Source organism: Macaca nemestrina, chromosome 5, assembly GCF_043159975.1.
Source record: "Macaca nemestrina isolate mMacNem1 chromosome 5, mMacNem.hap1, whole genome shotgun sequence".
Taxonomy (NCBI): domain Eukaryota; kingdom Metazoa; phylum Chordata; class Mammalia; order Primates; family Cercopithecidae; genus Macaca; species Macaca nemestrina.
In genome coordinates, this window is record NC_092129.1 from 797912 (window position 1) to 822326 (window position 24415).

At 42.5% G+C, this 24415-nt stretch overlaps 1 protein-coding gene across 7 annotated transcripts in view; it reads right to left on the reverse strand.

Moving 5' to 3' along the window:
- LOC139363250 (disco-interacting protein 2 homolog C-like) overlaps nucleotides 1-24415 on the reverse strand; it is a 179438-nt gene that overhangs the window by 21120 nt on the left and 133903 nt on the right. For 6 of the 7 annotated variants that reach the window (XR_011623190.1, XM_071096139.1, XM_071096138.1 and 3 more), the window contains 3 exons: nucleotides 18956-19081; nucleotides 4254-4463; nucleotides 1637-1771 (listed from right to left, as the gene is read on the reverse strand). Coding sequence is in view for 6 of the 7 variants with exons in the window: in XM_071096139.1 (XP_070952240.1) it covers nucleotides 1637-1771; nucleotides 4254-4463; nucleotides 18956-19081 (471 nt within the window). In the remaining variant the exon portion in view is untranslated. Of the gene's footprint in view, nucleotides 1-1636; nucleotides 1772-4253; nucleotides 4464-18955; nucleotides 19082-23709; nucleotides 23789-24415 lie in introns of all 7 variants that reach the window. The other variant, XM_071096142.1, reaches the window with a different exon arrangement.

Consider the following 24415-nt stretch of genomic DNA (forward strand, 5'->3'; position numbering starts at 1 on the left):
ATAGAGATGCAGACACAGATATAAAATCCAATGATTAAACCAAACTGAGAAATGCTTGCCAGTTTGATAGGACTTCTGAAACTTGACAAAAATGTTGGCTAAGGGATACAAGATGCTACGAGATGAGTGAAATGTTTGGCCTAGAACCACAGGCTCTCTCCTCTTTACAGCAGAAAATCCATAAGGAAGCCACATCTGAAAGAACCAGGTACCATTGAATGGCATAATCAGTCGTCCTTCCCATCCCTGGGCCATCTGCGGTGAGTGCAGCCAGTTGTTCACCAACATCCATCATCCATCCTCCAGGCCATGGCTACACTTTACTCCCAAGCTCCCTGTCATTATGTAGATTAGGTAAATCATGGCCACTCTCGCCTTAACTCTCCCCCGCCAGCATGGCAATCACCCAGTCCCAACCACAGCAAGGACAGCCGTGTCCGTGGGAACACAGAGCAGGAGTCTGAAAGGAACCTGGATCTCTGAATACCTCATGGAGCAGTCACCAGCCTGGAACATCCTCCCTGACAGGTTTGCAAGACAGAAAAACTCCTTGGTTCCTCAAGCTACAATACTGCAGAGTCTCAGGTCACAGCATCCTTACCTACCCTCGTCAGGAACCGTTCATGCTCATCAAGACATGAGAACAAAACTGCAGTGGCACAGTCACACACACCCAGAACGCAGACCACCTGCTGCTCACATTCATCGTATTAACACTAAAAAGCCACCTCGGTGGATATCCTGGATGTGGACACTCGGCAGCTTTTTGCTGGAGATGTGCTTTGTGCATTTATCGCACGACCATCTTGGCATCAGGAGCTGCTGCGCAGATGGCAGCTGTGCACGTCACAGGGAGTCTTACTCGCTGGAATCTCAGCCTGCTCCCAGCATCAGCTCCCACAGGGTCCTCTCCTCTGGGAGCGCGTGCTTGGACGCTACAGTGTCCTGTGGATCCACACAACCACGCTGTCCTCCCTGGCCACTGTGCCTGTCCACTGTGTCCACACAGGCCTCCCTGTCCACTGTGCTTGTCGCGGCTCCGATAGTCCTCCCTGTCTACCTGTTGGGGCTCGGAGAGGCCTCCTTGTCTGCCTGCGAGTCCCGTGCACTACAAGATTACGCCATTCCAAGGCTGCTCGATGGGGCTTCACACGGGGGCATTGTATTTCATTCACTGCTAGGTTCTACACTGACTTTTATGACTCCGGGGAAGGACTAAGACTTAAATAGAACAGGGGCTAGGTGATACAAACCGCCGCTGTAATCAGAACATACCAAGACCAGGCCACAGGAAGGAAGGAGAAGCCCTCGGCCGCAGCCTGTTACCAAGTCGCTGACATCTCTGTCCAACATGGATAAAAAGACCCTCTTTCCTCCGAAGTCTAAAGCAACATACCGGCCCATCTGACAGTAATTCTGTTGTACATTTAACTTCATCTTGCTTTTCTAAGTGACTGTTCACGGTCTTAACACCTGTGCAAGAATTTCTCAGTTGCTGAACCACTGTTCGTTATTCAGCAGATAAAATGGCAGCAGATTGTACCCCAGGAAGAAACACACCCAGTCACGGGCACAGAACGGGACATCAGCACAAACCGTTTCCCAGAAAAAAACACATCTCTGCTTTGGGACGTACCATTCCCGGTCTCCATGAGCTCGGCGTTGCAGTACTTGGGCGCTGTCCGGGACCCCGTGGAACCCTGTGGTCGCTCCATCTGTATGGAGTGCTCTGAGGTGTACGTGGTTACATCAGGAGGTGCAGAATGATTATCTGTAAAGAAGCACATCATGAGTGTTTCTGGTGGTTGTGGCGTTTGTTCTGCAGGTTGAGCAAGCCATAGCTCAGGAAGAGACCGGAGCGCGGTCTGGGGGTGCCGTGAGAAGCCAAAGCCGATCTCAGCCACGTCTGCCACACACATCCGGCACAAAGGGGGACCCCAGCATAACTCATGTTGCCGAAAATGGAGGAGAGTTCGGTGAAACCTCAATTTCCTAATAGGAGCCACGTCAGTGGCGTTTTAACTAGAATAACGTTAGACCGGCAATGGCAGGGTGCCAGGAAGCGTGTGTGTGTTCATGGAAGGGTCCCGTTTCCTGTCGGCCACCGTCCACACAGCCCAGGGCTTTACTCGCACTTTGGAGCCCAGGGCCTGGAAATGGAAACCCAGCTCTGGAAACTTCTGGGGATTTGGGGATGTCCCTTAAGCTCTCCATGCCTCAGTTTCTTCATCAAATGGGAATAGTAATGGCTATGACCATGTAGGGTCTGGGGGGGGTTGGCCAGTGTGACTATGTTGTGACTGGACTCCTTAGAACACTCACACGCACACGTGATCACAGATGCTAAGTTCTCATTCACAGGCTTCTGATTATCTCAGAAGGTCAAATGCACATCTGACTTTTAACTTCTCTTGTTTTGCCACACAAAATATTTCTCCTCTTCAAGTTTCATTATTTTGTCACGGCTTTTCCAGAAAATTCCCAAACTTATAGAAAATTTCCAGATAGTCTAGGAGGATTATCTTTGTGCCCAATTAGAAATTACCGGAACGCGATCACCCTAGAGTTACATTTGGGTCACACTGAGCCCTGATGTACATGAGTTAGGAGTCCCTCATACTTTGGATACATTAATTCTTTGTACTAAAACTTCCTCCAGTATTGAAAGGGTAAACCCACAAAGGGAGGCCCAAGTGCAGTGATTCATTTATTCAAAAATATGTGTTTTCCTTGGTAAGATTCTGTGCATTTTCTTAAAATTGAATAAGATCTGAGGATACAAATGCTTCCACCAAGTGGCAGAGGTGGTGTCTGGCCTCCCCGTTCTCGTCTGGCAGAGCCTCGGCCACTATCCTGCGATCCAATATACACATGGAATTTTATTATGGAAAAATATGTAACAGTCACACATTTCTGTTCAATGTTTAGCCTACTGTGATTTCAAGTAGGGCTATTAATTCACATAAACGAGTGTACATGTTCCTGAAACTGTGTCAAACTGAAGTTTAATACTGCTTTGCACTTGAGTACTACTTCACAAACTTTTAAAGAGTATTTCTGTTTTCTCCTTTATACTCACAACAGTTGAGAGAGAAAAATTATTTTTTTCAATTTTTTTCCCCTCACTCAAAGCCTAAAGCAGGAGAAGGGACTTCAAGATCCCAGCAGCAGTTATTGGGAAAAGTGAGACAGACCCAGCTCTCCTGACAGCAAACTCCTGTTCCAGACAGAAAACAGCTGATGCTTTCAGTGTCAGTGAGCACCGAAGGGGCTGGGACCCAAGTCAATCCTAAACGCCTCTGGGTGTCAAGGAGTCAGTGATCTAGAAGTGAACATTCTGGGGTTCTGGGGTGTCTGTGGGCTATCTGATCACACATGACATCCACCTGCTTCCCACTGAGGGTTTTGCAGAGATCAGGCTTTCCTGTGGTAGCTGGTGCCGGGAGGGTCTGAGCCTGTGGCTCGTGCTCCGTTATCGGCGACGTGGTACACAGTCGTCTCCGGTTACTGCTTTAATAGAGACACACACCAAATCCTATTCAACCCAAGTCCCATACTTGATGGAAAACATTTACTCCTGAACCATTCAAAGGCAGAGCGACGCAAGGCTCATCATGGCTCCCCCACGCATCGACTCTACCTCTAGTAATTCTCACTTCACTCCTTTTCCACGGCATCTTCAAACGTTGTGGGGCAGTGATCCTAACTTCGTTCTTTTTCTAATACAGAGGATCTCCCTTGTCATAGAACCTACACAAAACAGTGCACCACGCCCAAGAAATCTGAACACCTGTGGCAGACAGCAGCGTAAAGCGGCCGTGCTTAAAGCCCTCATTTCCTTAAATGACTCCCGTGGTCAGGAGAAGCACACTTTAAAACCCTGTCCTGTTGACTGGGACTGTTAAGGTTTCACGCAGAAGCATAAGTGAGAAGAAAAGATGGAAGCGGATATGGCTGCAGGATTCCCCAGGAACACAAAAGGACTTATAAGCAGAAGGCCCCTGGAATTCGGATATGGCTGCGGGATTCCCCATTAATAAGGCCCCTGGAATTCCAGCTGTGGGAGGGACCTGGGCATGAGAAGCAGTAAAGCATCTTCCGGAAACAATCCAACCAAAGCACCCCAGGGGCCAGAGGGGCTCTGCGCTCTTTCCACTAAGGGATTCCACAGCCACGATGCAAACAGAGGAAAACGTGCACACGCAAAGGCATTTAGACAACAGGCACAGAAAGACCCTGTGAAGGGTGCTCACCCATGTGGGTCTGGGCCATGACATCCGCCAGCCTGTTGGCAGCTCTGCTGCCCCCGCTCTGCGTGGAGGACGAGGAGGTGGTGGACGTGGTGGAGCCGTGGATGGCCTGACTGATCCAGTGCTCCACGTTGATGCTGCCCTGGCTGGAGGTCGGGGTGCCCTGGGAGTCCCCCTGCAATGAGCCTTCATCTTCGGAGCCAGAAGAGGTATCTGTGTAAGAAGAAAGGCGATTTGCTACATATTGCAGCAAAAACATGCACCACAATCTCAGTCCCTCCAACACAGATTTACTTCACCCAAGTCCGAACAGTTGTTCAATGACTTTTTGCCGTAGACACTCTTGAGAATTTAAACCACTTTTCAAATAATGAGCCATTTATTTTAGCATAATGAATTTTTCTTCTAAAGCACCTTATACAAACATGCTATAAGATGTTTGATACTGTCATCTCAAAGATGCACTGACACATTTCCTCTACACAGCAGTTTGGGAAGAAACCAAGTGTTTTCTTGTGTCAGTCAGAAAGTGAGAGGGCAAGGGGAGGCGGAGGGCCTGTGCGGCTCTCAGGAGTCTCAGTGTGACTATGTTTAGCCCTGGTTAGTCCTGAGATGCTCTTCTGGGCTCTGATTTATTTCTACGTTGGTGTTTGTGTTATATACCCTTGCAGGTGATTTTTGAATCTCTGTGTTAGTTACCCATACCGCTGATTTATTTCTACATCGGTGTGTTAGATACCCATGCAGGTGATTTCTGCGTCTGTGTGTTAGTTACCCATACAACTGATTTCTTTCTATGTCAGTGTGTTAGATACCCATACAGCTGATTTATTTCTACATTGGTGTGTTAGATACCCATGCAGCTGATTTATTTCTACATCAGTGTGTCAGATACCCATGCAGGTGATTTCTGTGTCGGTGTGTTCGATACCCATGAGGGTGATGGATTTCTACGTTGGTGTGTTCGATACCCATGCAGCTCTCTAAGGATCAAGACGCTGGTGATGGTAACAGGAGAGAAAGCAGAATGTGCCTCACATGGAGCGGCCTCTCCACCTCCCCGTTTTCCTCCGGGACACACGACAAACCCTCATGTCACATTTTGCACACAAATCTAATCACCTTTACAGTATTCGTTTCTTATACATTCTCATTATTGATTTTTCTATCTGTACAAATTGGATATCTTGGATTATGATAAAATACATCCATTTTTTCCCTATAATTCAGGAGAACATTTTTCATTTAATAACTTTTCATGCAGTACCAAGGTTTTTGGGAATACATTGCTGGTGTATTTGTTAAACTTCAACGTAAGAATGACACTCAGAATCCTACCTACAGGTGAGTGATGGGAGGCGCCGGCTCAGGTGAGCAGCTCCAGATCATTGGGTGAGAGGAGGAGTCACAGCAAATAATCTTAAGACACAGGATTGCTTCTTAAAAGACAATAATAGCAAACAATATTCACACTTATTACCACTGTCACACGACTTACGCTGTCTGGGAATTTTTTTAAAAGTTTACTTGTTAGACAAGCAACAATATTAGGAGCCTGAAAATTCTCTATCATCTTGCTTTTTTTTCTTTTGAGACAGAGTCTTGCTCTGTTGCCCAGGGTGGGGTGCAGTGGCATGATCTCAGCTCACAGTAACCTCTCACTCCCAAGCTCAAGCGATTCTCCTGCCTCAGCCTCCCAAATAGCTGAGATTACAGGCACGTGCCACCATGCCTGGCTCATTTTTGTGTTTTTAGCAGAAATGGGGTTTCAGCATGTTGGCCAGTCTGGTCTCGATCTCCTGACCTTGTGACCTCATGATCCGCCTGCCTCGGCCTCCCAAAGTGCTGGGATTACAGGCGTGAGCCACTGCGCCTGGCCCACCCTGCCTTTTAAGAAAACTTACACAATTTATATAAAAGAAAAAGTAAAACTGACACAGCCTTGAGACTTTTGAGAAAGGTACACAACCAGGTGTCCATATGCAGCACAACCATCTCCCCAGAACGTCTTCTCACAACCCTTTCCAATCTTTCATTCCTCACTCCCACCTACCTTTTCCAAGAAACCTGCAGAATAATGTGATATAGACACTCGACAGAATAGCAGCAAACCAAGCAAGCAGCATATGAAATGGATGATACAGCATGACCAGTGGTGACTAGAATTACACACCATGGGGACAGGAAGTCAGGTTGATTTAACATTCAAAACTGAATTAATGTCATACACCATATAGAATTACGGAGTAGAACCGCATGTTAACCTTAGGAGACATAGAAAAGTACTGACAAATTCAAGAGAATGAAACTGAACAAACCAGGAATAGAAGGCAATTTCCTCAACCTGCTAAAGTACATTCGTGAAAAGCCACAGCTAACATTGTATTTAATGGTAAACACTAGAATGCGTTTTCCCTAAGATGGAGAACAAGACAAAGATGTCCCCTCTTGCCACTTTTATTCAACGTTATCTGGCAGGTTCTAGCTGGTGAAATAAATTAACAAGTTTAGTAATGAAGACATCCAGATTAGAAAGGAAGGAATAAAAGTGTCTTTATTCATAGATGACATCACCTTGGGATGTAGAAAATGGCAAGAAGTACACCAAACATGTTTTGCATTACTAAAACAAAGTTTGATGGGATCATAGGACACAAGATAAAGATATACATATACTAGAAATAAACAACCTGAAAATAAAGAAAATCGTTCCATTCACAATAGCCTCAAAAGCAGAAGACACTCAGCTGAACTTCTAACAAAAAGGTGCAGAATGTGTACAATGGCAACTATAAAACATTACTGAGAGACATTAAGGATCCAAATAAATGGAAACTAAATAAATGGAGATAGATTCAAGATCGTGAATTGGAAAACTCAGCATTATCAAGACAATTCTTCCCAAACTGTTCCATTAATTCAAGGCACTGCCTAATAAAATCCCAGAAGGCTGTGTGTGAAATGGAAAGCTTATTCTCAATTTTATCTGGAAATACAAAGGACCTACAATAGCCAAAATAAATTTAAAAAAGGGAAACAATGTTGGAAGACTTCACTATCTGATTTCAAAACTTTACATAAAGTCATAGTTTTTAAGGCAGTGGTATTAGCACAAAAATAGACACATACATCAAAGGAACAGAATTAAATTGAGAAATAAAGCCTTGTATTTATGGTTAATTTATTTTTGACAAAGGTCTCAAGACAATTCAGTAAGAGAAAGGTAGTTTGTTTTTTTTCAACAAATGTTGCTGTGGCAACTGAGTACCCACACACCAAAAAGAAAAACCGTGGGGGAAAAAGTCCCCCAAACAAAACCAAAACAAACAAAAATCCCACTTAGATCCCTACTGCACACACAAAAATTAACTCCAAATGAGTCACAGACCAAAATGAAAGAACAGTAAGACCATGAGACTACTAAAACTTCCAAAAACACAATCCATAGAAATTAGTGAAATAGACTTCATTAAAATAGAAAACTAGTAAGTTTTAAAAGATGATTATCTCCCTATAGCTAATGTAACAAATTACTTTGATCTTAGTGGCTTATAACAAGACACGAATCTATTATCCTATTGATGGAGAAGTCAGAAGTGTAAAATCTAAGTGTCAGCAGAACTACATTCCTTCTGGAGGCTTCAAATGAGAATCCATTTCTTTACCTTTCCCAACTTCTAGAGGCCACATGTGTCCCTGACTCCTGGCCCCTCTTCATCTTTAAAGTGCATCACTCCAGTCTCCAGTTCTTTTCTCTTGTAAGGACCTTCTTGATTACAGTGGGTCTACCTACTTAAACCAGGATAAAGGTCCCATCTCAAGATCTTAAATTAATCGAATTAATCAGCTGCAAAATCCCTTTTAACCACTTCAGACAACAGGTTCATAAGTTCTGAGGAATAGGACCTGGGTATCTTGGGGGAAGGGCTTTGTTCTGTCTGCTACATAATAGATTGTTCTTTCACTGAGAAACGTTACATCTGTAAAACTCTTATATTCAGATTACATAAGGCACCTGTAACCCATAAGACGACAACCAACCCATTTAAAACCTGAGCAAAAAATCTGAACATTTTGCCAACATATACAAATGGCTATGAATAGGAATTAGCACATTAAAAGCTAATAAGCACGTTAAAAATGCTTAGCATCATTCATTGTTGCAAAGTAAATACACAATGATATACCATTTCACATCAATTAGAATGGCAGAAATAAAAATAACAGTAACTATTGCTGGTGATGATGTGGAGAAACTGGAATGCACATATGCTGCTGGTGGAAGTGTGAAATGGTGCAGTTATTTTGTAAATAATTTGGCAGTTTTTAAAAAGCTAAACCTAAACTTACAATAAGAGTCAATCATGCTACTTGGCATCCACTTAAGATAAAGGAAATTATATGCATACACAAAGATATATACATAAATGTCGACAGCAGCTTAATACTGGAAACAACCAACTGGTAAATGAATAAACAGAATGTGTCATATCTATCAAATAGAATATAAATAAATAATAAGGAATAAACTACTGGTACATGGTACACCAAGGACTTCAAAACAGGTAAAGGAGGCATAGAGAATTGTGTACATTGTATGATTTTATATCATAAAATTATAAGATCATAAAAAAACCAAAAACCATAAAATCATAGAGTAAAATATTCTATGATATTATTTTCTAGAAAATTTAGAGTGCACTGTTATGATTTCTAGGGTTCTTTTTCGTAGAGCTAACCTTTCATCTGATATCCTTTGCAATCAGCCAAGTACATTCTTTAGCACGTTTATAGTGTATTTCTGCTGATAACACATTCTCTCAGCTTTCATATTTGGGAATGTGTTGTTTCACCCCTGTTTATAAAGGAGATTTTCCCTGGATATGAGTTGACAGGCCTTTCTCCTGCTTTTAGTGCTTTAAAAAATGTCTTTCCATGGTCTTCTGGTCTCCACTGTATCTTCACAGAAGTCACGCGTTGTTCAAATGCTTCTCTGGTGTGTAACTTGTCTTTTTCTTCTGAGTCCTTTCAGGATCTCCTCTTAATCTTGGGATTTCAGTACTTTGGCTATCATGAACTTGGATGTGATTCTTGTCATACTTGTTCTGCTTGGAATTCACTGAACTTCTCGGGGCCGGACACAGGTGTTGGACATCAATCTGAGAAAACTCTGACTCCTTTCTTCAAAGGTCCCTGCTCTTCTCTCTCTTTTCCTTCTTGTATTACAAGTATATTGACATATCACAGGATCTTGAGGTTCTGTTGGCTTTTCTTTCATTTTGTTTCTCTGGGCTTCACTTTGGTTAATTCCTTTTCATCTGCCTTCGAGCCCACAGACTTCCTCTTCCTTCTCCAACCTGTTAAGCCTATCAGCGCAATTTCATCTCAGTGTCATATTTTCCAGCTTTATAGTGATGTCTCATGTATACCCTATATATGCACAGCATCTCCTGTCATCGATATTGCCTACCAGACTGGTACATTTGTCACAACTGATACTTCTACAGCGAAACATCATTACCACTCCAACTCCATCATTCACATCAGGGTTCATTCTTGGTGTTGTACAATATATGGGTCTGGACAAATGTATAACATGTATCCACCATTACAGTATCATACAGAGATCACATGATACTAAAAACTCTCCTGCTCTGCCTATTCATCCCTGCCTCCCCCCGGCCCCTGGCAACCACTGATCTTCTTTACAGTCTCCATAGTCTTGCCTTTTCTAGGATGTTGTAAAGCTGGAATCATACAACAACCTTTTCAGATTGCTTCTTTCACTTAGCAATATTCCCTTTAAGTTTCCTCCGTGTCTTTTTATGGATAGCTCATTCATTTTCAGCCTCATATAATATCCCATTGTCTGGATGTACCACAGCTCACTTATACATTCACCTACTGAGGGGCATTTTGGTTGCTTCCAAGTTTTGACAACTATGAATAAGGCTGCTCTAAATATCTACTTGCAGGCTTTTTGTGTAGACATAAGTTTTCAACTCCTTTGAGCAAATGCCAAGGAGTGTAATTGCTTTATCATATGGTAAGAGTATATTTAGTCTTGTAAGAAACCACCAATCTGTCTTCCTAAAGGCTGTTCTATTTTGCATTAAGACCCGCCATGAATGAGAGAGAATTCCCACAGCTCCACATCTTCACAGGCTTTGGTGTTGATAGTGTTCTGGATTCTGGTGTAGTGATATCTTACTGTTGCTTTCATCTGCATTTCTCTGTGACACATGATGTGAAGCATGATTTCATACATCGATTTGCCATCTCTATATCTTCTTAGATGAGGCATCTGTTAGTCTTTGACCCATTAATGTGATGAATTACGTTAATTGGCTTTTCAATGTTAAACCAGCTTTGGATATGTGAAATTCCATGTGGTTTTAGTGCACAATTTTTGTTAGATTTAATTTGCTAATATTTTATTGAAGATTACTGCATCTATGTTCATGAGAGATGTTCTGTAGTTTTCTTGTAATATTTTGTTATTAAAATGGTATTTGGTATTAAAATGATGCTGGCTCTATAGAATGAGTTAAGAAGTATTCCTCAGCCTCTATGTTCTGAAAGAGATTGTAGATAATTGGTATAATTTCTTCTTAGATGTTTGGTAGAATTCACCAGTGAACCCACCTGGGCCTGGCACTTCCTGTTTTGAAAGGTTATTAACCACTGATTCAATTTAACAGATACAGGTCCATACAGATCGTTTCTTCTTGTTCAAATTTTGGCAGATTCTGTCTTTAAAGAAATTGGTTCATTTCATCCACGTTATCAAATTTGTGGCCATAGAGTTGTTCATAATATTTATTATCCTTTTAATGTCCATGGGATCTGTAGTTATGTTCCTTATTTCATTTCTGATATTGGTAATTTATCTGCTGTATTTCTTTTTCTTGTTAGAGGCTTACAGATTTTCTCTCAAAGAACCAGCTTTTGGTTTCATTGATTTTTCTCTACTGATATTCTGTTTTCAATGTATTGATTTCTGCTCTTTCATTATTTGTCTCCTGCTTAGAATTTAATTTGATGTTGTTTTTCTCGTGTTCGAAGGTGGAAGCTGATTGATTTTAGATCTTGTTTTTTTTTAACGTATGCATTTAAATCTATAAATTTCCCTATAAACATTACTGTCATTGCAGCTCACAAATTTTAAGAAGTTTTGATTTTCATTTACTTCAAAAATTCGAAGAAATCTTCAGATTTCTTCCTTGAACAATGTATTATGTATAAGTGTATTGTTTAATATCCTAATATATTTTCCAGTCATCTATTATTGATTTCTACTTTACTGTGGTTGAGAACACACTTGTTTGATTCCTATTCTTTTAAATTTGTTAAGGTGTTTTTTATGGACCACAACATGGTATGTCTTGGTGAATGTTCTGTATTCTGTTGTTGTTGGAGGAAATAGTCTATAAACGTCAGTTATATACAGTTGACTGAGGATGCCGATTTCAATTTTGTCCTGATTTTCTGGCTACTGAATTGGTCCATTTCTGATAAAGGGGTGTTAACCTCTCCAACTATACTAGTGGGTTAATTACTTCTCCTTGAAGTGTATCGGTTTTTGCTTTGGCATTCTGATGCTTTGTTAGCAAAAATACATTTCAGGATTGTTACATCTTCTTGGAGAATTGACCCCTTTATTACGTAATAATCATCTCTGGTAACTTTCCTTGATGTAAAGCCAACTCTGTCTGAAATTAATATCACCACTTCCATTTTTCAAAATGAGTGTTGGCCGGGTACGGTGGCTCATGCCTGTAATCCCAGCACTTTAGGAGGCCAAGGCGGGATGATCACCTGAGGTCAGGAGTTCAAGACCGGCCTGGCCAACATGGTGAAATCCCATCTGTACAAAAATAGAAAAAAAAAAAAATTACCCGGGCATGACGACAAATGCCTGTAATCCCAGCTACTCGGGAGGCTGAGGGAGAATCACTTGAACCTGGGAGGCAGAGGTTGCAGTGAGATGAGATCAGGCCATTGCACACCAAAAAATTAGTGTTAACATTTATATCTTTTTCCATCCCTTTACTGTTGATCTATATGTAGGTCTTTATATCTAAAGTGGATTTCTTATAGACAATATATAGTTCGGTGCATTTGGACTGACACTGAAAGTAATGATATACAGTTGAATTAACATCTACCATATTTGTTACTATTTTCTATTTGTTGCCCTTGTTCTTTGTTTTTGTCTTTCACTCTTTTTTTTTTTCCTTGTGGTCTTAATTGAGCATTTTCTATGATTTATTTTCTTTCCTTTCTTAGCATATCAGTTTTTTTTTTTTTTTTTTTTTTTTTTTTAAAGTGGCTGCCTTGGAATTTGCAATATAAATTTACAAGTAACCCAAGTCCACTTTCAAACGACACTACACTGGTTTCTTGATAATGCAAGCACACTATAATAACAAAATAATCCTAATTCCTAATTGCTCTGTCCCATCCCTTGGGTATCACTGCTCTCATTCATTTCACTTATATTTAAGTGTGTGTATATGACATATTTACTGTCACTATTATGAATGAACTGTTATGTTAGATCTATTAAGAAAAATGAAAGATTTTCTTCTACCTTCACTATTTCTTCTTTAATGCTTTTTGCTTTTCTATTTATTTTTTTAAACAGACAAGGTCTTTCTCTGTTGCCCAGGCTGGAGTGGAGCAGCATCATTATAGCTCACCACAGCCTTGAACGGGATCCTGGGCTCAAGAAGTGACCCATCTCAGCCTCTCAAAGTAGCTGGCACTATAGGTGTTGGCCACCACGTTTGGCTTTTTTTTAATGAGACAGAGTCTCACTACGTTGCCCAGGCTGGTCTCAACTAAGCGGCCTCCAGCTGTACTCCCATCTTTGCCTCCCAGAGTGTTAGGATGACAGGTGTGAGCCCTGTAAACAGACTGTGCCCTTCCTTTCTTTGTGCACAGCTGAGTTACTGACCTCTACTATTTTCTCTAAAGAACTTTGAACATTTTTTGCAAGGCAGGTCTACCGGCAACAAATTTTGCAATTTTTGTCGGAGAAGGTCTTTACTTTTTCTTCACTTTTGAAAGATAATTTCACAGAGTATAGACTTATAAGTTAATGGAATTTTTTTCCTCTCAATAGTTTAAATACTTCACTCCACTTCTTGCTTTCATGGTGTTTGAGGGGAAGTTGAATATAATTCTTATCTTTGATCTTCCATAGGGAAGGAGATTACTCCGGTTTGCTTTTTAATCTTTGATTCACCATAGTTTGAATATTTTATGCCCAAGTAGAGTTTATTTTTGTTTTGTTTTTGTCGTCGTCGTTTTTACATTTATCCTTCTTGGTGTTTCTTGAGCTTCCTGGATCTATGGTTTGGTGTCTGGCATTAATCTGAGGAAATTCAGCTGTTACTGTTACAAATAGTTCTTCTGTTCCTCTTTCTTCCCCCTTGTATTACCGTTATGCATATTTTATGCCTCTGTGGAAGTCCCATAGTGCTTGGATAATCTGTTCTTTTTTGCTTTTCAGTTCTGGAGGTTGGAGTTGGGTATTTCCCTTTCCACCAGGTCAGAAGGCTCTGATAAAATCCCACCTGGTTAGTCTCTAGTTAACAAGCTTCTCTGGAAGGTAGACCTAGTGAAGAGTGCACCTACATATTGAAAAATGATTCCTATTCTCTTTCCCCTGTAGTAAGTATGAGGGGATTTTTCTCTGATGTTTACTTCAAGAACCTGGTTGAGCTTCTGATGATACAACTCACAAAAGCATGAGACCCATATGCACAGGCCTCCCGGAGGTTTTAACTCTCAGATGTGGCCACACCTCACTGCAGCAATTTGTCAATTCCAGTTCAGGTTTTCCAATCCCAGCGTGGGTTCCTTGGAGCATTGTGCTCCAGTGTATGGTAATTCTCCGCTTTACCTGTCCAGCCAATCTGGGGACAGTGGCTTGCCTGTGACCTCACGTCTCTTGCACGTTTAAGAAGAACTGCTGATTTTTCAGTTTGCTCAGCTTTTTACCTGTGAGGAGGGAGTGACAATTCTCAAGATTATCGTATACGGAACCTGAAATTCCCCAACTCCATTATAGTAAAAAGTGTCTTCCCTTCCTCTGGCCCAAGAATTAAAATATTTTCGTTCTTTGACACATTGTAATTTGATTCCCTAAATATTTATAATTGTAGATTTAAAAACTCGGTCTTCTGCTGGATCAGACATCTAGACAGGCACTTTCCAACAGAATTATGAGAGTCCTGTTATAGAACTTGAAACCTTCCTTGTAGCCTCATATAAATATATAAACAGGTACAATTAATTTTACTAGTATATTTTTAACTCAAAATGCTCATACTATACTTTCAATAAGAAATACAAATAGGCCGGGTTAGGTGGCTCACATCTGTAATCCCAGCACTTTGGGAGGCTGAGGCGGGTGGATCACGAGATCAGGAGATCGAGACCATCCTGGCTAACACGGTGAAACCCCGTCTCTACTAAAAATACAAAAAATTAGCCAGACGTGGCAGCGGGCAGCTAATTGGGAGGGTGAGGCAGGAGAATGGCATGAACCCGGGAGGCAGAGATTGCAGTGAGCCGAGATCGCGCCACTGCACTCTAGCCTGGGCAACAGAGCGAGACTCCATCTCAAAAAAAAAAATACAAATACAATATTTTCTATTTTTTATATTAACTGGCATGTCTTTCACGCAGCAAATCCACTTCAGACCGGGCGCACTTCATGTGCTCAGCCGCCGCATGTGGTGAGTGACAGAGACCATCCTGCATGGGTGTGCACTTTTTACTGCCTCTTTCTTGACCACAGATTCTACCTCCTGTTTCTCTGTGTATGCAGTGATTATTTGCTGAGTATTACACATTGTAGGTAACATGTTGAGCACACTCAGGATCCCTAACCTTCCTCTGAAGGTTTCCAGCTCTTGTTTTAGTAGGTAGCACAGGCACTGCTGGGTCATTGTGACATGGGCAGGCTTGGATTGATTCGCTGCTGGTGTGGATCTGTGGAGAGCTCCAATCCTGCACCCACTCCGATCTCCCCCTCCTGGATGTGGTAGGGTGGCCATGCTCCGCTCACACCTGAGCTCCTTCCGAGCTCTGCATTCTGGACTTGATAGGATGACCCTGCTCCACCCACACCTGAGCTCTCGGCACCACAGTCTGCAGGTGTTCTCCAGAGGGCAAGTGTACTGTGGGTGCGTCTCATTCATTCTCCTGCCCTCGCCCTCAGGTTCTGGCTGGCACAGCTCTTGTCACAGACTAAAAACAGCCACCTCATTCGGTTTGTGCAGTTTTACAGTTGTTTACGGCAGATGTGTGATTTGGGTCCCTGTTCTCTGATCATGGCTAGAAATTTTGGCAAATAATTCTTATATCTTTACATTTGAAAACTAAAGGCAAGTTTCACCCAAAGAATATTAGTGTTGCAACAATCCTAATGAGTGTTTCTCCAGAAACTATAATCCAGGTCAGCAGTCCGTCATTTCATAGAAGATAAACTTCAAGAACATCCTCTGAAGGGCAATGAAACTCAATAAGATCTTATCACTGTTACCAACAACTAAGAAAAGTAGGTAGGAAATGCAGCTAAGATTTTGATCGAGTAAGTATGGTAATAAACATGCAAACTATCGCTAAGCACAAAATAGGGTGGGAGTAAAAAATTTTTATGATATTGACATTTATGATTTTACAAAACTGCCCCATGTGATATCAAGAGGACTCCTGATGGAAATTTACAAAGTATGCTTTATGGTTTATATAAAAATGTTAGTCAAATCCAAATATTTCACAAAAATAACATTTCAAATAATATTCTTTTATATTTTGTAGACATCTGTACAGTGAGGTTATTCATCACGCATGACCCAGTAACATTTCTTAGCGGTTGGATTCAATACGAGAAATAAGCAAATAACCGCACTGCTTCTTCCATTTCAAAGTAATTTCTCTTATAAAAAGTGGTGAAGAAAAATGCCCGTTGCCTTACATACTGGTTAGTGCCAAAAATTTGGTTTAAAATATTTCAAGTGGGTTATCCTTTTACGTCCATGTTGTTAGTTACACAAAGAACACATACAAATGCAATTTTTTTACCATAAGTTTTTGCAAATTATAACCATAAACTAAAGAAACAGGATTAAGCATATTATTTTTTGAGATAGGGTCTAGCTCTGTTGCCCAGGCTGGAGTGCAGTGGCATGATCATGGCTCACCACAGCCTCAACCTCCCCCAGCCCAGGTGATTCTCCCACCCCAGCCTCCTGAGCAGCTGGGACCACAGGCACACACCACCATGCCCGGCTGATTTCTGTATTTTTTGTAGGGATGAGCTTTGGAATGTTGCCCAGGCTAGTCTCAAACGCCAGGACTCAAGCAATCTGCCTGCCTTGGCTTCCCAAAGTGCTGAGGTTACAGGCATGAGCCACCAAGCCTGGCCTAATCCTTTCTAAAGAGTCTCTATTTATTTTTCTTTTCTTTTTTTTTTTGAGACGGAGTCTTTCTCTGTTGCTCAGGTTGGAGTGCAGGGGCCGGATCTCAGCTCACTGCAAGCTCCGCCTTCCGGGTTTACGCCATTCTCCTGCCTCAGCCTCCTGTGTAGCTGAGACTACAGGCGCCCGCCACCTCGTCCAGCTAGTTTTTTGTATTTTTTAGTAGAGACGGGGTTTTACCGTGTTAGCCAGGATGGTCTCGATCTCCTGACCTCGTGATCCACCCGTCTCGGCCTCCCAAAGTGCTAGGATTACAGGCTTGAGCCACTGCGCCCGACCTTATTGTTATATTTTTCTAATTGAGATGGGAGTCTTGCTCTGTTGCCCCGGCTGGAGTGCAGTGGTGGCATCTCAGCTGACAGCAACCTCTGCCTCCCGGGCTCAAGTGATTCTCCCACCTCAGCCTCCCAAGTAGCTGGGACTACAGGTGTACACCACCAGGCTCAGCTAATTTTTTGTGCTTTTGGTGGAGACAAGATGTACAAAAGGCATTTCTGTACATTTTGCCATGTTTTTCAGGCTGGCCTTGAACCCTTGCGCTCAAGCCATACACCTGCACTGGACTCCCACAGTGCTGGAGTTATAGGCATGAGCTACCGTGCCCAGCCCTTAATCATGTGCTGTGACTTAATATTAAAATAAATAAAGGGAGGAGTACAAGGGAGCACGTAGGCAGAAAGGGCTCCTTTGCCAACAACCTTGCTAGCATGGCATTCACTCCCTTGCCTGCTGGCATTGCGCTATTTAGATGAAGAACACTTTATGTGTAAATGAAAAACAAGAACAACATAGGAACACCCTGTCTCTACAAAAACTTAAAACTTAGCTGGGTGTGGTGGTGAGCACCTGTGGTCCCAGCTGCTTGAGGCTGAAGTGGGAGGACCGCTTGAGCCCAGGTGGTCACAGCTGCAGTGAGCCAAGAGCTGCCATTATGATGCTGAATTCCAACCTTGGTGACAGAGCAAGACCTTGTCTCAAAACAAAAAGCAACGAAAACCCAAAATGATGCACTCTAAGTTCTGTCCTATAAATTCCACTACCTTCATTTGTAAAGGTACATAAAGGTGAAACTCAGGAGCTGCTTGTTGTAATGTGGACATATGCTTGATCTCAGCTCTGATCTGAAGCACATCCTTCTGTCTCACTGCTTCCCAAGTCTAAGCTAAACTTCAAAAGTAAAAATACTCCCCAAAATGTTGTACATTTTCAACTATTCATATTGTACCTTAAGTTTCTCTTGTATTGGAGGAAAAACACGGTGTCATTTAAAGTGATATGTAGCTTCAACGTGGGATGTAAGGTGATTCAAGTCCTTTGAGAAGACAAGCTTGTAACAATAACATGAATAATGTTGGAATCAAAATCACAGAAACTAAACACCAAATAACGTAGGTTCAATCTGTGTCTCTAACAAGTATCCGGATAACTAAACTTTCTGCTTTCCTTGGGTAGGAAGATCATGAAATGTAGTTTATAATTATTTAGGTAGAGAAAATAGAGAATTTGGGTAGTTATGTAAAATTCAAGATTAAAGAAAAGCAGTATTATATAGCAGAAATATAAATTGGCTATTACCTTCAGTAATTTAGATCAGGGGTTGGCAGGTCTGTGCATCAAATCCAGTTCACTGTGCTTGTAAATATAGTTTTATTGGTACTCAGCCATAGGCACTTGCTATCACCCATGGCTGAGGGCAGAGTTCAGTGGTTGTGAGAGACCTTATGGCCTGCAGGAACTAAAATACCAGCTGGCACCTTGCAGGCAAAGTTTATGACCTGATTCGGGTAGCTGCTTAAACTGTCCAATTCGCTTGTTCTAAAACAATCCAACAATACAGCACACGTATCTGAAGATTTGAGAACACGCATGCACCAGCCTAATCAGAAGAAAAGTCCAATTCCACCCAGAGGGCTACAACAAACTCTTCCCTTTTCCATACAAGGAATTAAATGAATAAAACTGTGTGAGATTTTACTGGTATGTATCATATGCACGAGTCTTGATGAAAAGTTAAAAACGTGTATTTATACAGATACATAATGTTACTTTTCCTTCCACGTTTAACTCATACACTGTTTTTGGAATTCTGGTTCACAAAATCTGCATTTCTGCACCATGATTTTGAAGGCAAAAACCCGAATGCTGAGCCAGTGGTCAATTCTGAGGCGCCCAGCATGTTCAGGAGGCAGTGTCAGGGAGCGTGTCCCTTACCTGGAGGGGTGTAGGCATCCATGGAGGTCTGCACGACCAGGGACCTGCGTTTGGAAGGCATAGGCACCGCCATCTTCCACTCTTTGTGTTTGGCCAGAGCTGCCTGGACAGCTTCCGTGTGGACGTCTGAAACGGAAAGAGCTCAGTCACTCAGGGCTCAGCTGAGGTCCCAGAGGCCAAGCTGTACCCTCCTCTCTGTCCCCGCAGCACGGTTCATCCACCTTCTCAAACTCACCAACAGATGGGTAGGTGAGGAAAGAAAATCAGTGTTTACAATTCCAGTAAAGACATTAAAATTTATTCACAGATTTTAATTATTCATTTTATTACTGCAGAATCCATGTCCACAAGCAAACACTGGCTGTAAACTGCGCTCAGATTTTTCTTTTTAGGGTGAATGGACCTTGATCTTTGGAGATTCTTTGTAGGTCACACGTTTGAGCCTCCAAATCCTTTCACTGTACCACGGAGAGGCGTGCACACGCCTCGCAACCCAACACACACAGCCACAGTCGCAGCTCAGCTCAATACCAGCCATGGGCCAGGACTGGGTTGGCTATGGATAAGGTATGGCTGTGTTCCCACCCAAATTTCAACTTGAATTGTACCTCCCAGAATTCCCATGTGTTGTGGGAGCGACCTAGGGAGAGGTAATTGAATCACTGGGGCCCATCTTTCCTGTGCTATTCTTGTGATAGTGAATAAATCTCATGAGATCTCATGGTTTATCAGGGGTTTCCGCTTTTGCTTCTACCTCGTTTTCTCTTGCTGCTGACATGTAAGAAGTGCCTTTCGCTTCCCACCATGATTCTGAGGCCTCCCCACCATGTGGAACTGCAAGGCCAACTAAATCTTTTTCTTCCCAGTCCCGGGCATGTCTTTATCAGCAGCGTGAAAAGAGACTAAAACAACCATTAACACAATCTGTGGCTATTAACCCATTACATTAATTCCACACATTCACTGAATGCCTTCTCTGCAAGTCCCTACGGGCTGGGGACGCAGTGGTGATAAGGCAGACAGTCTCATGGCATCTAACGCAGGCCACTTCTTAAGGGACGAGACAAGTGATAGATGGGCTAGAGAATCAAAGCAGAGACAGATGCAGCGGCAACTCCAAACTGTGAAGCCAGGGAAGAACCCTCTTAACACAGAATCAGAACAACGGGAATGAAACATACCGGCTGTCAAGACGAGAATCTTTGAGACACAGGCAAAAACCCACTGAAAGGCCCTAAACTGTCAGTGAGAACGGTGTTAGCAGAATAAAAACACCACCAAAAATGGCCAGCGTGAGTGAAGACGGGTTGGGGCAGTTTTCTCTGAAGCTGCGAGAATAATCCCATGAAAGGGAATCGGACGTTGTTGGGGTCCGCGCCGGGGGTGGTGGAGAATGAAAGAACACACAAAAGACAGAGACACACAGAGAACATGGCGGCCGCACTCAGAGCCTCCGCCTCACTTTATTTATACTCCATAAACCCCACGTCAGCAGAAAGAATGCAATGCAAAACTTTCTTTTCCCACATGTAACCTTCTACTCAGTTCCTTGTTTCTATGCTCTTCCTTATCTGCCTGCCTTCTTGGCGCCTACGGGAGTTCATTAAAAATTCAATTGGAGATACTGTCCTTGAGTCCTATCTATTCTCAGCATACTGTTTTCAAAGGCCCCTGCAGGACGTGGCTTTCTGGCTTAAACCCCCCAAGCTGCCACCTGAGACAGGACCAAGACCCTCAGCATCACGCCCACAAGCAGCTCATCACACTGCTTGGTCTTGGTCAGCCTTTGTGCACACTTCTCTCCCTAACTAAAGAGCCTGGTCGTCTGGCCACTATTTCTAATTCCCAGGTCAAAAACCACTATGTGACTGACTTGGCTCATGGCCAAAAACTGAAGGGATCAATGAGGTGACAGTCCACTCACTTCCACAAATCGCTTTTTGTTTTGCATATTCTCCGTTTTAAACTTTTTGGATGTAATTTCAAACACACAGAAAATCTGCAAGACCAGCGTAGCGAATTCCCACATAACTTACCAGGCTCAACTTAGGCCCAACTGCTCCTATCTTACATCACTGCTTTCCACCCTCCCCCATGAATTTTCTAAGTCAAATGAAAATAAATTTCAGATACTATGTCCTTCCATACCTAAATGTTTCAATGTATTTCCTCAACACAAGGATATGCTCTCACATTCATTTTCCTCAAGATCGGGAAATTTAACTGTCATATACAAAGTTCACTTTCAAATGGTGTCAACTGTCTCCATAATTTTTTTACTTTGTCTTCCTCTTTTACGATCCAATCCAGGATCATGAATTGATTTGTCGTGTGATTTTTACCCGTCCAGAATCCAAGTTTCTCAGCTTTTGTGTTTCTTGAAATTGGAAATGTTAAAGAATACAGGTCAGTTATTTCACAGCTTGTCCTTTATTTTGGTATCTTCCGGACTAGACTCAAGAGTATGCATTTTAGCAGGGACACCGCAGAAGTCTGTCCTGTGTGACAATGTTAACATCGGCAACTAAGTGAAGGTGGTGCTTACGTGCCTCCAAAGCAAAGATGCTACTTCTCGCGTTGAAATTAAGATTTGGGAGGAGACACCCTGATACTATGTACATATTCTGTTTTCCATCAATTCTTCACTACTAGTTTTATCATCCACTGATTTCCTGTCATTCCTTCTAAATCATTAGATCTTCCATATTCACTGAAAAATAATTATTCTATCTTTCAGCATTCATTTACCTATGTCCATATGTACTCATGGAGTCTGGCTTTGTGGGTTATGATTCATAGTTACAATGGTTTGTTCTGTTGCTCAACTGGTCCCAGATTTGACACCGGATTCCCCAGCCCTTAGACCAGGGTTCCTTCTAGTGAAGAACCGTGTTTGGAAGCTAAGAGTGGGCACTGGGTGCTGCTGGGCATTGCCAGCAAGTAGAACACACAACACGCATGTACACGCATATGCACCCACACCCATCCACAGGCACTTCTATCCCTGTCTACATCTGTTGGGAGCCACCAGCTTATACTGGTACCTCCTGCTGCAACCGAATCCCAAGTGATCCATTCCAGGCTTTGGCCTTTTCTTATTTCTACCTCTCTTACCAAGAAAGAAACCTGGCTCCTGTAACACTCAACATATTCACTGATTTATTAAGCTTATTTGCTTAAGCCTGGAGATACAGAAATGCTTTCAGAATTGCTAACACCACTGTGAAAAATCTGTCGAGTTCAGTGCTCATTTGTAATTATTTTTTCATTGTTTTTTTGGAAGGGAGAGAGTACAAAGTATACACAGTGAAATGTTCAGATCTTGAGTTCACTTGGCGCATTACGATAAATGGAAATTTATTACCCTAATCAAATATTTTGCATCAAAGTTCCCACAAGTCCCCTCCCAGCCCTCAAGAGACAGCCACTGTTCATTCTCGAGGAGTATTCTTGGTGCTCTTCGGTCACCCGAGACTCGCATAGATTCTCCATCGTCACATGGACTCCACGGCGTGGTGTTCACTCTCTGCTCAATTCAAGGCTCCTGGAACTCATCCCCGTTGTCTGTTTTGGTTTCAGTATTTTGTACGTTTTTCCTGATGGGAACTAGGACAATGTATGAATATATCAGAATTTGCTCATGTTTCTCCAGATGAGAGAGATTTATGTTGTTTCCAGTTCTTGGCTATGACAATTTACTCTGGAGATAATGTGCATTCTTTTACAAGGAGACACATTTTCAGCTCTCCTTGGTGAACGTCTACAGCGTACCTGCTGGGCCATATGGTAAGTGTACACATTTTAAAGAAACTGCCACAGTTTGCTGAAGTGGCTGTGCCATTTTAAGTCTCCATCAGTCTGAGATCCAGTCTGTCATATCTTCACCAGCACCTGCTACTGTCCTCCCTTCTCCAGTCTTGTGAAGGGGAACCTTGTGGGTTTAAGTTGTACTTACCCAATGACTCCCTGGTGAGCACCTTTCACGGGCCACTGGGCATCTGTATACATCTGTTGCGAAGTGTCCATCTTGCATGCTTGCAAAATTCACACCATTTCTGGTTGTTTGTACATTTCCTAAAATATTCTAAATAAGGCCCTGTGTCTTCTGTACATCAAGCATCTCCCTGCTTCCAAGTCTTTATGCCTTTTAGTTCTCCTGACTCACTTCATGGACGAGGGCCCCAGTGCGCACCATGCAAACCTGAACCACGGAGAATGGCCATGCTCCCGACACCCCGACTATGGGCAGAGCTCCCCGGCTGCCACCACCGAGGAGGGGGGTCAGCTCTTGTTTTTCAGGAGTGGCCTTTATCAAATGGAGAAAGTTCCCTTCTGTTCCTGATGTGGTAGGAAATTCGTATAAGGACTATTAAATTTCAACAGATGTTTTTCAGTATCCACTGAGAGGATAAAATAAATGGGTTTTCTGCTTTATTTTTTGTTAATGTGGTGAATTACATTGATTTTTGAATGATAAGCCAAATGTACAATGCAAAACTACAGATCATGAGAACAAACTCTAAGTGTTCATGGTATTCTTATCCCTTTTACATATTTCTGGGTTTGATTTAGTAAGAATTTGTTCAAAGCTTTGGCATCTGTATGTCAACAAGAGTGAAAGGCGTGAGATTTTGCCTCGCATGCAAACTAACAAAGGGAGCCAGCACCAGCCCAATGCACTGACGGAGCCGGGACATTTCCGGGCCAGAAACAAAGGGCTTGTCACACACAGTGGGGCAGCAGGACCCACTCACCCCTGTCGATATTCAGGATCACACTGTGGGGCAGTGGGACCCACTCGCCCCCGTCAATACTCAGCAACGTCCTGTATCCCTGTACAAAGACAAGATGTTATTTAGGCAAAACAAAATTAATGATCATGTAAAGAACCGCTTACATTTTTCTCTTCTGAGAAAATTTGTCTTTAGCAACCATGGCTGTCAAGGCACTCACTTGCACATTATACATAATACTGCTTGTGGCCAAAGTCATGGTACCTTCCTATTCTTAAATAATTTACCAAGAGTTCTGAAAGGCGAGTATTTTAGAGAGAAAAGTGGTATGTGGGTTACCCAGGCTAAGGAGTGAGTTAGCCGGACAATTCTTGTGAAATATGTGCTTTTTCTAATAAGAAAATCTGAGAACAAGGTATCAGTGTGAGTCTGTTATCTCCACGAAGGAGTGAAATGGGTGCTGGGAAACTGAAGGAGCTTCAGAACGGGAATCTCACAACCTCAAATGGGGAGACCGGCAATTGGGAAAGCAGTCGTTCTGATTCATGGAGTTTTCGGAGATTCACGTCCACTCCGTGCTGCATTTGAGCGACTTTTCTTCTTGTGATGTGGACCCGACAGAAGAGAGGTCCCACGTAGACATTCGGCATTTGTGAGGGTCTGGCACCATGACTCACTTCCATAGATTTAACATGTTTATGTATAAATGACAATGGCTCAACTGTAT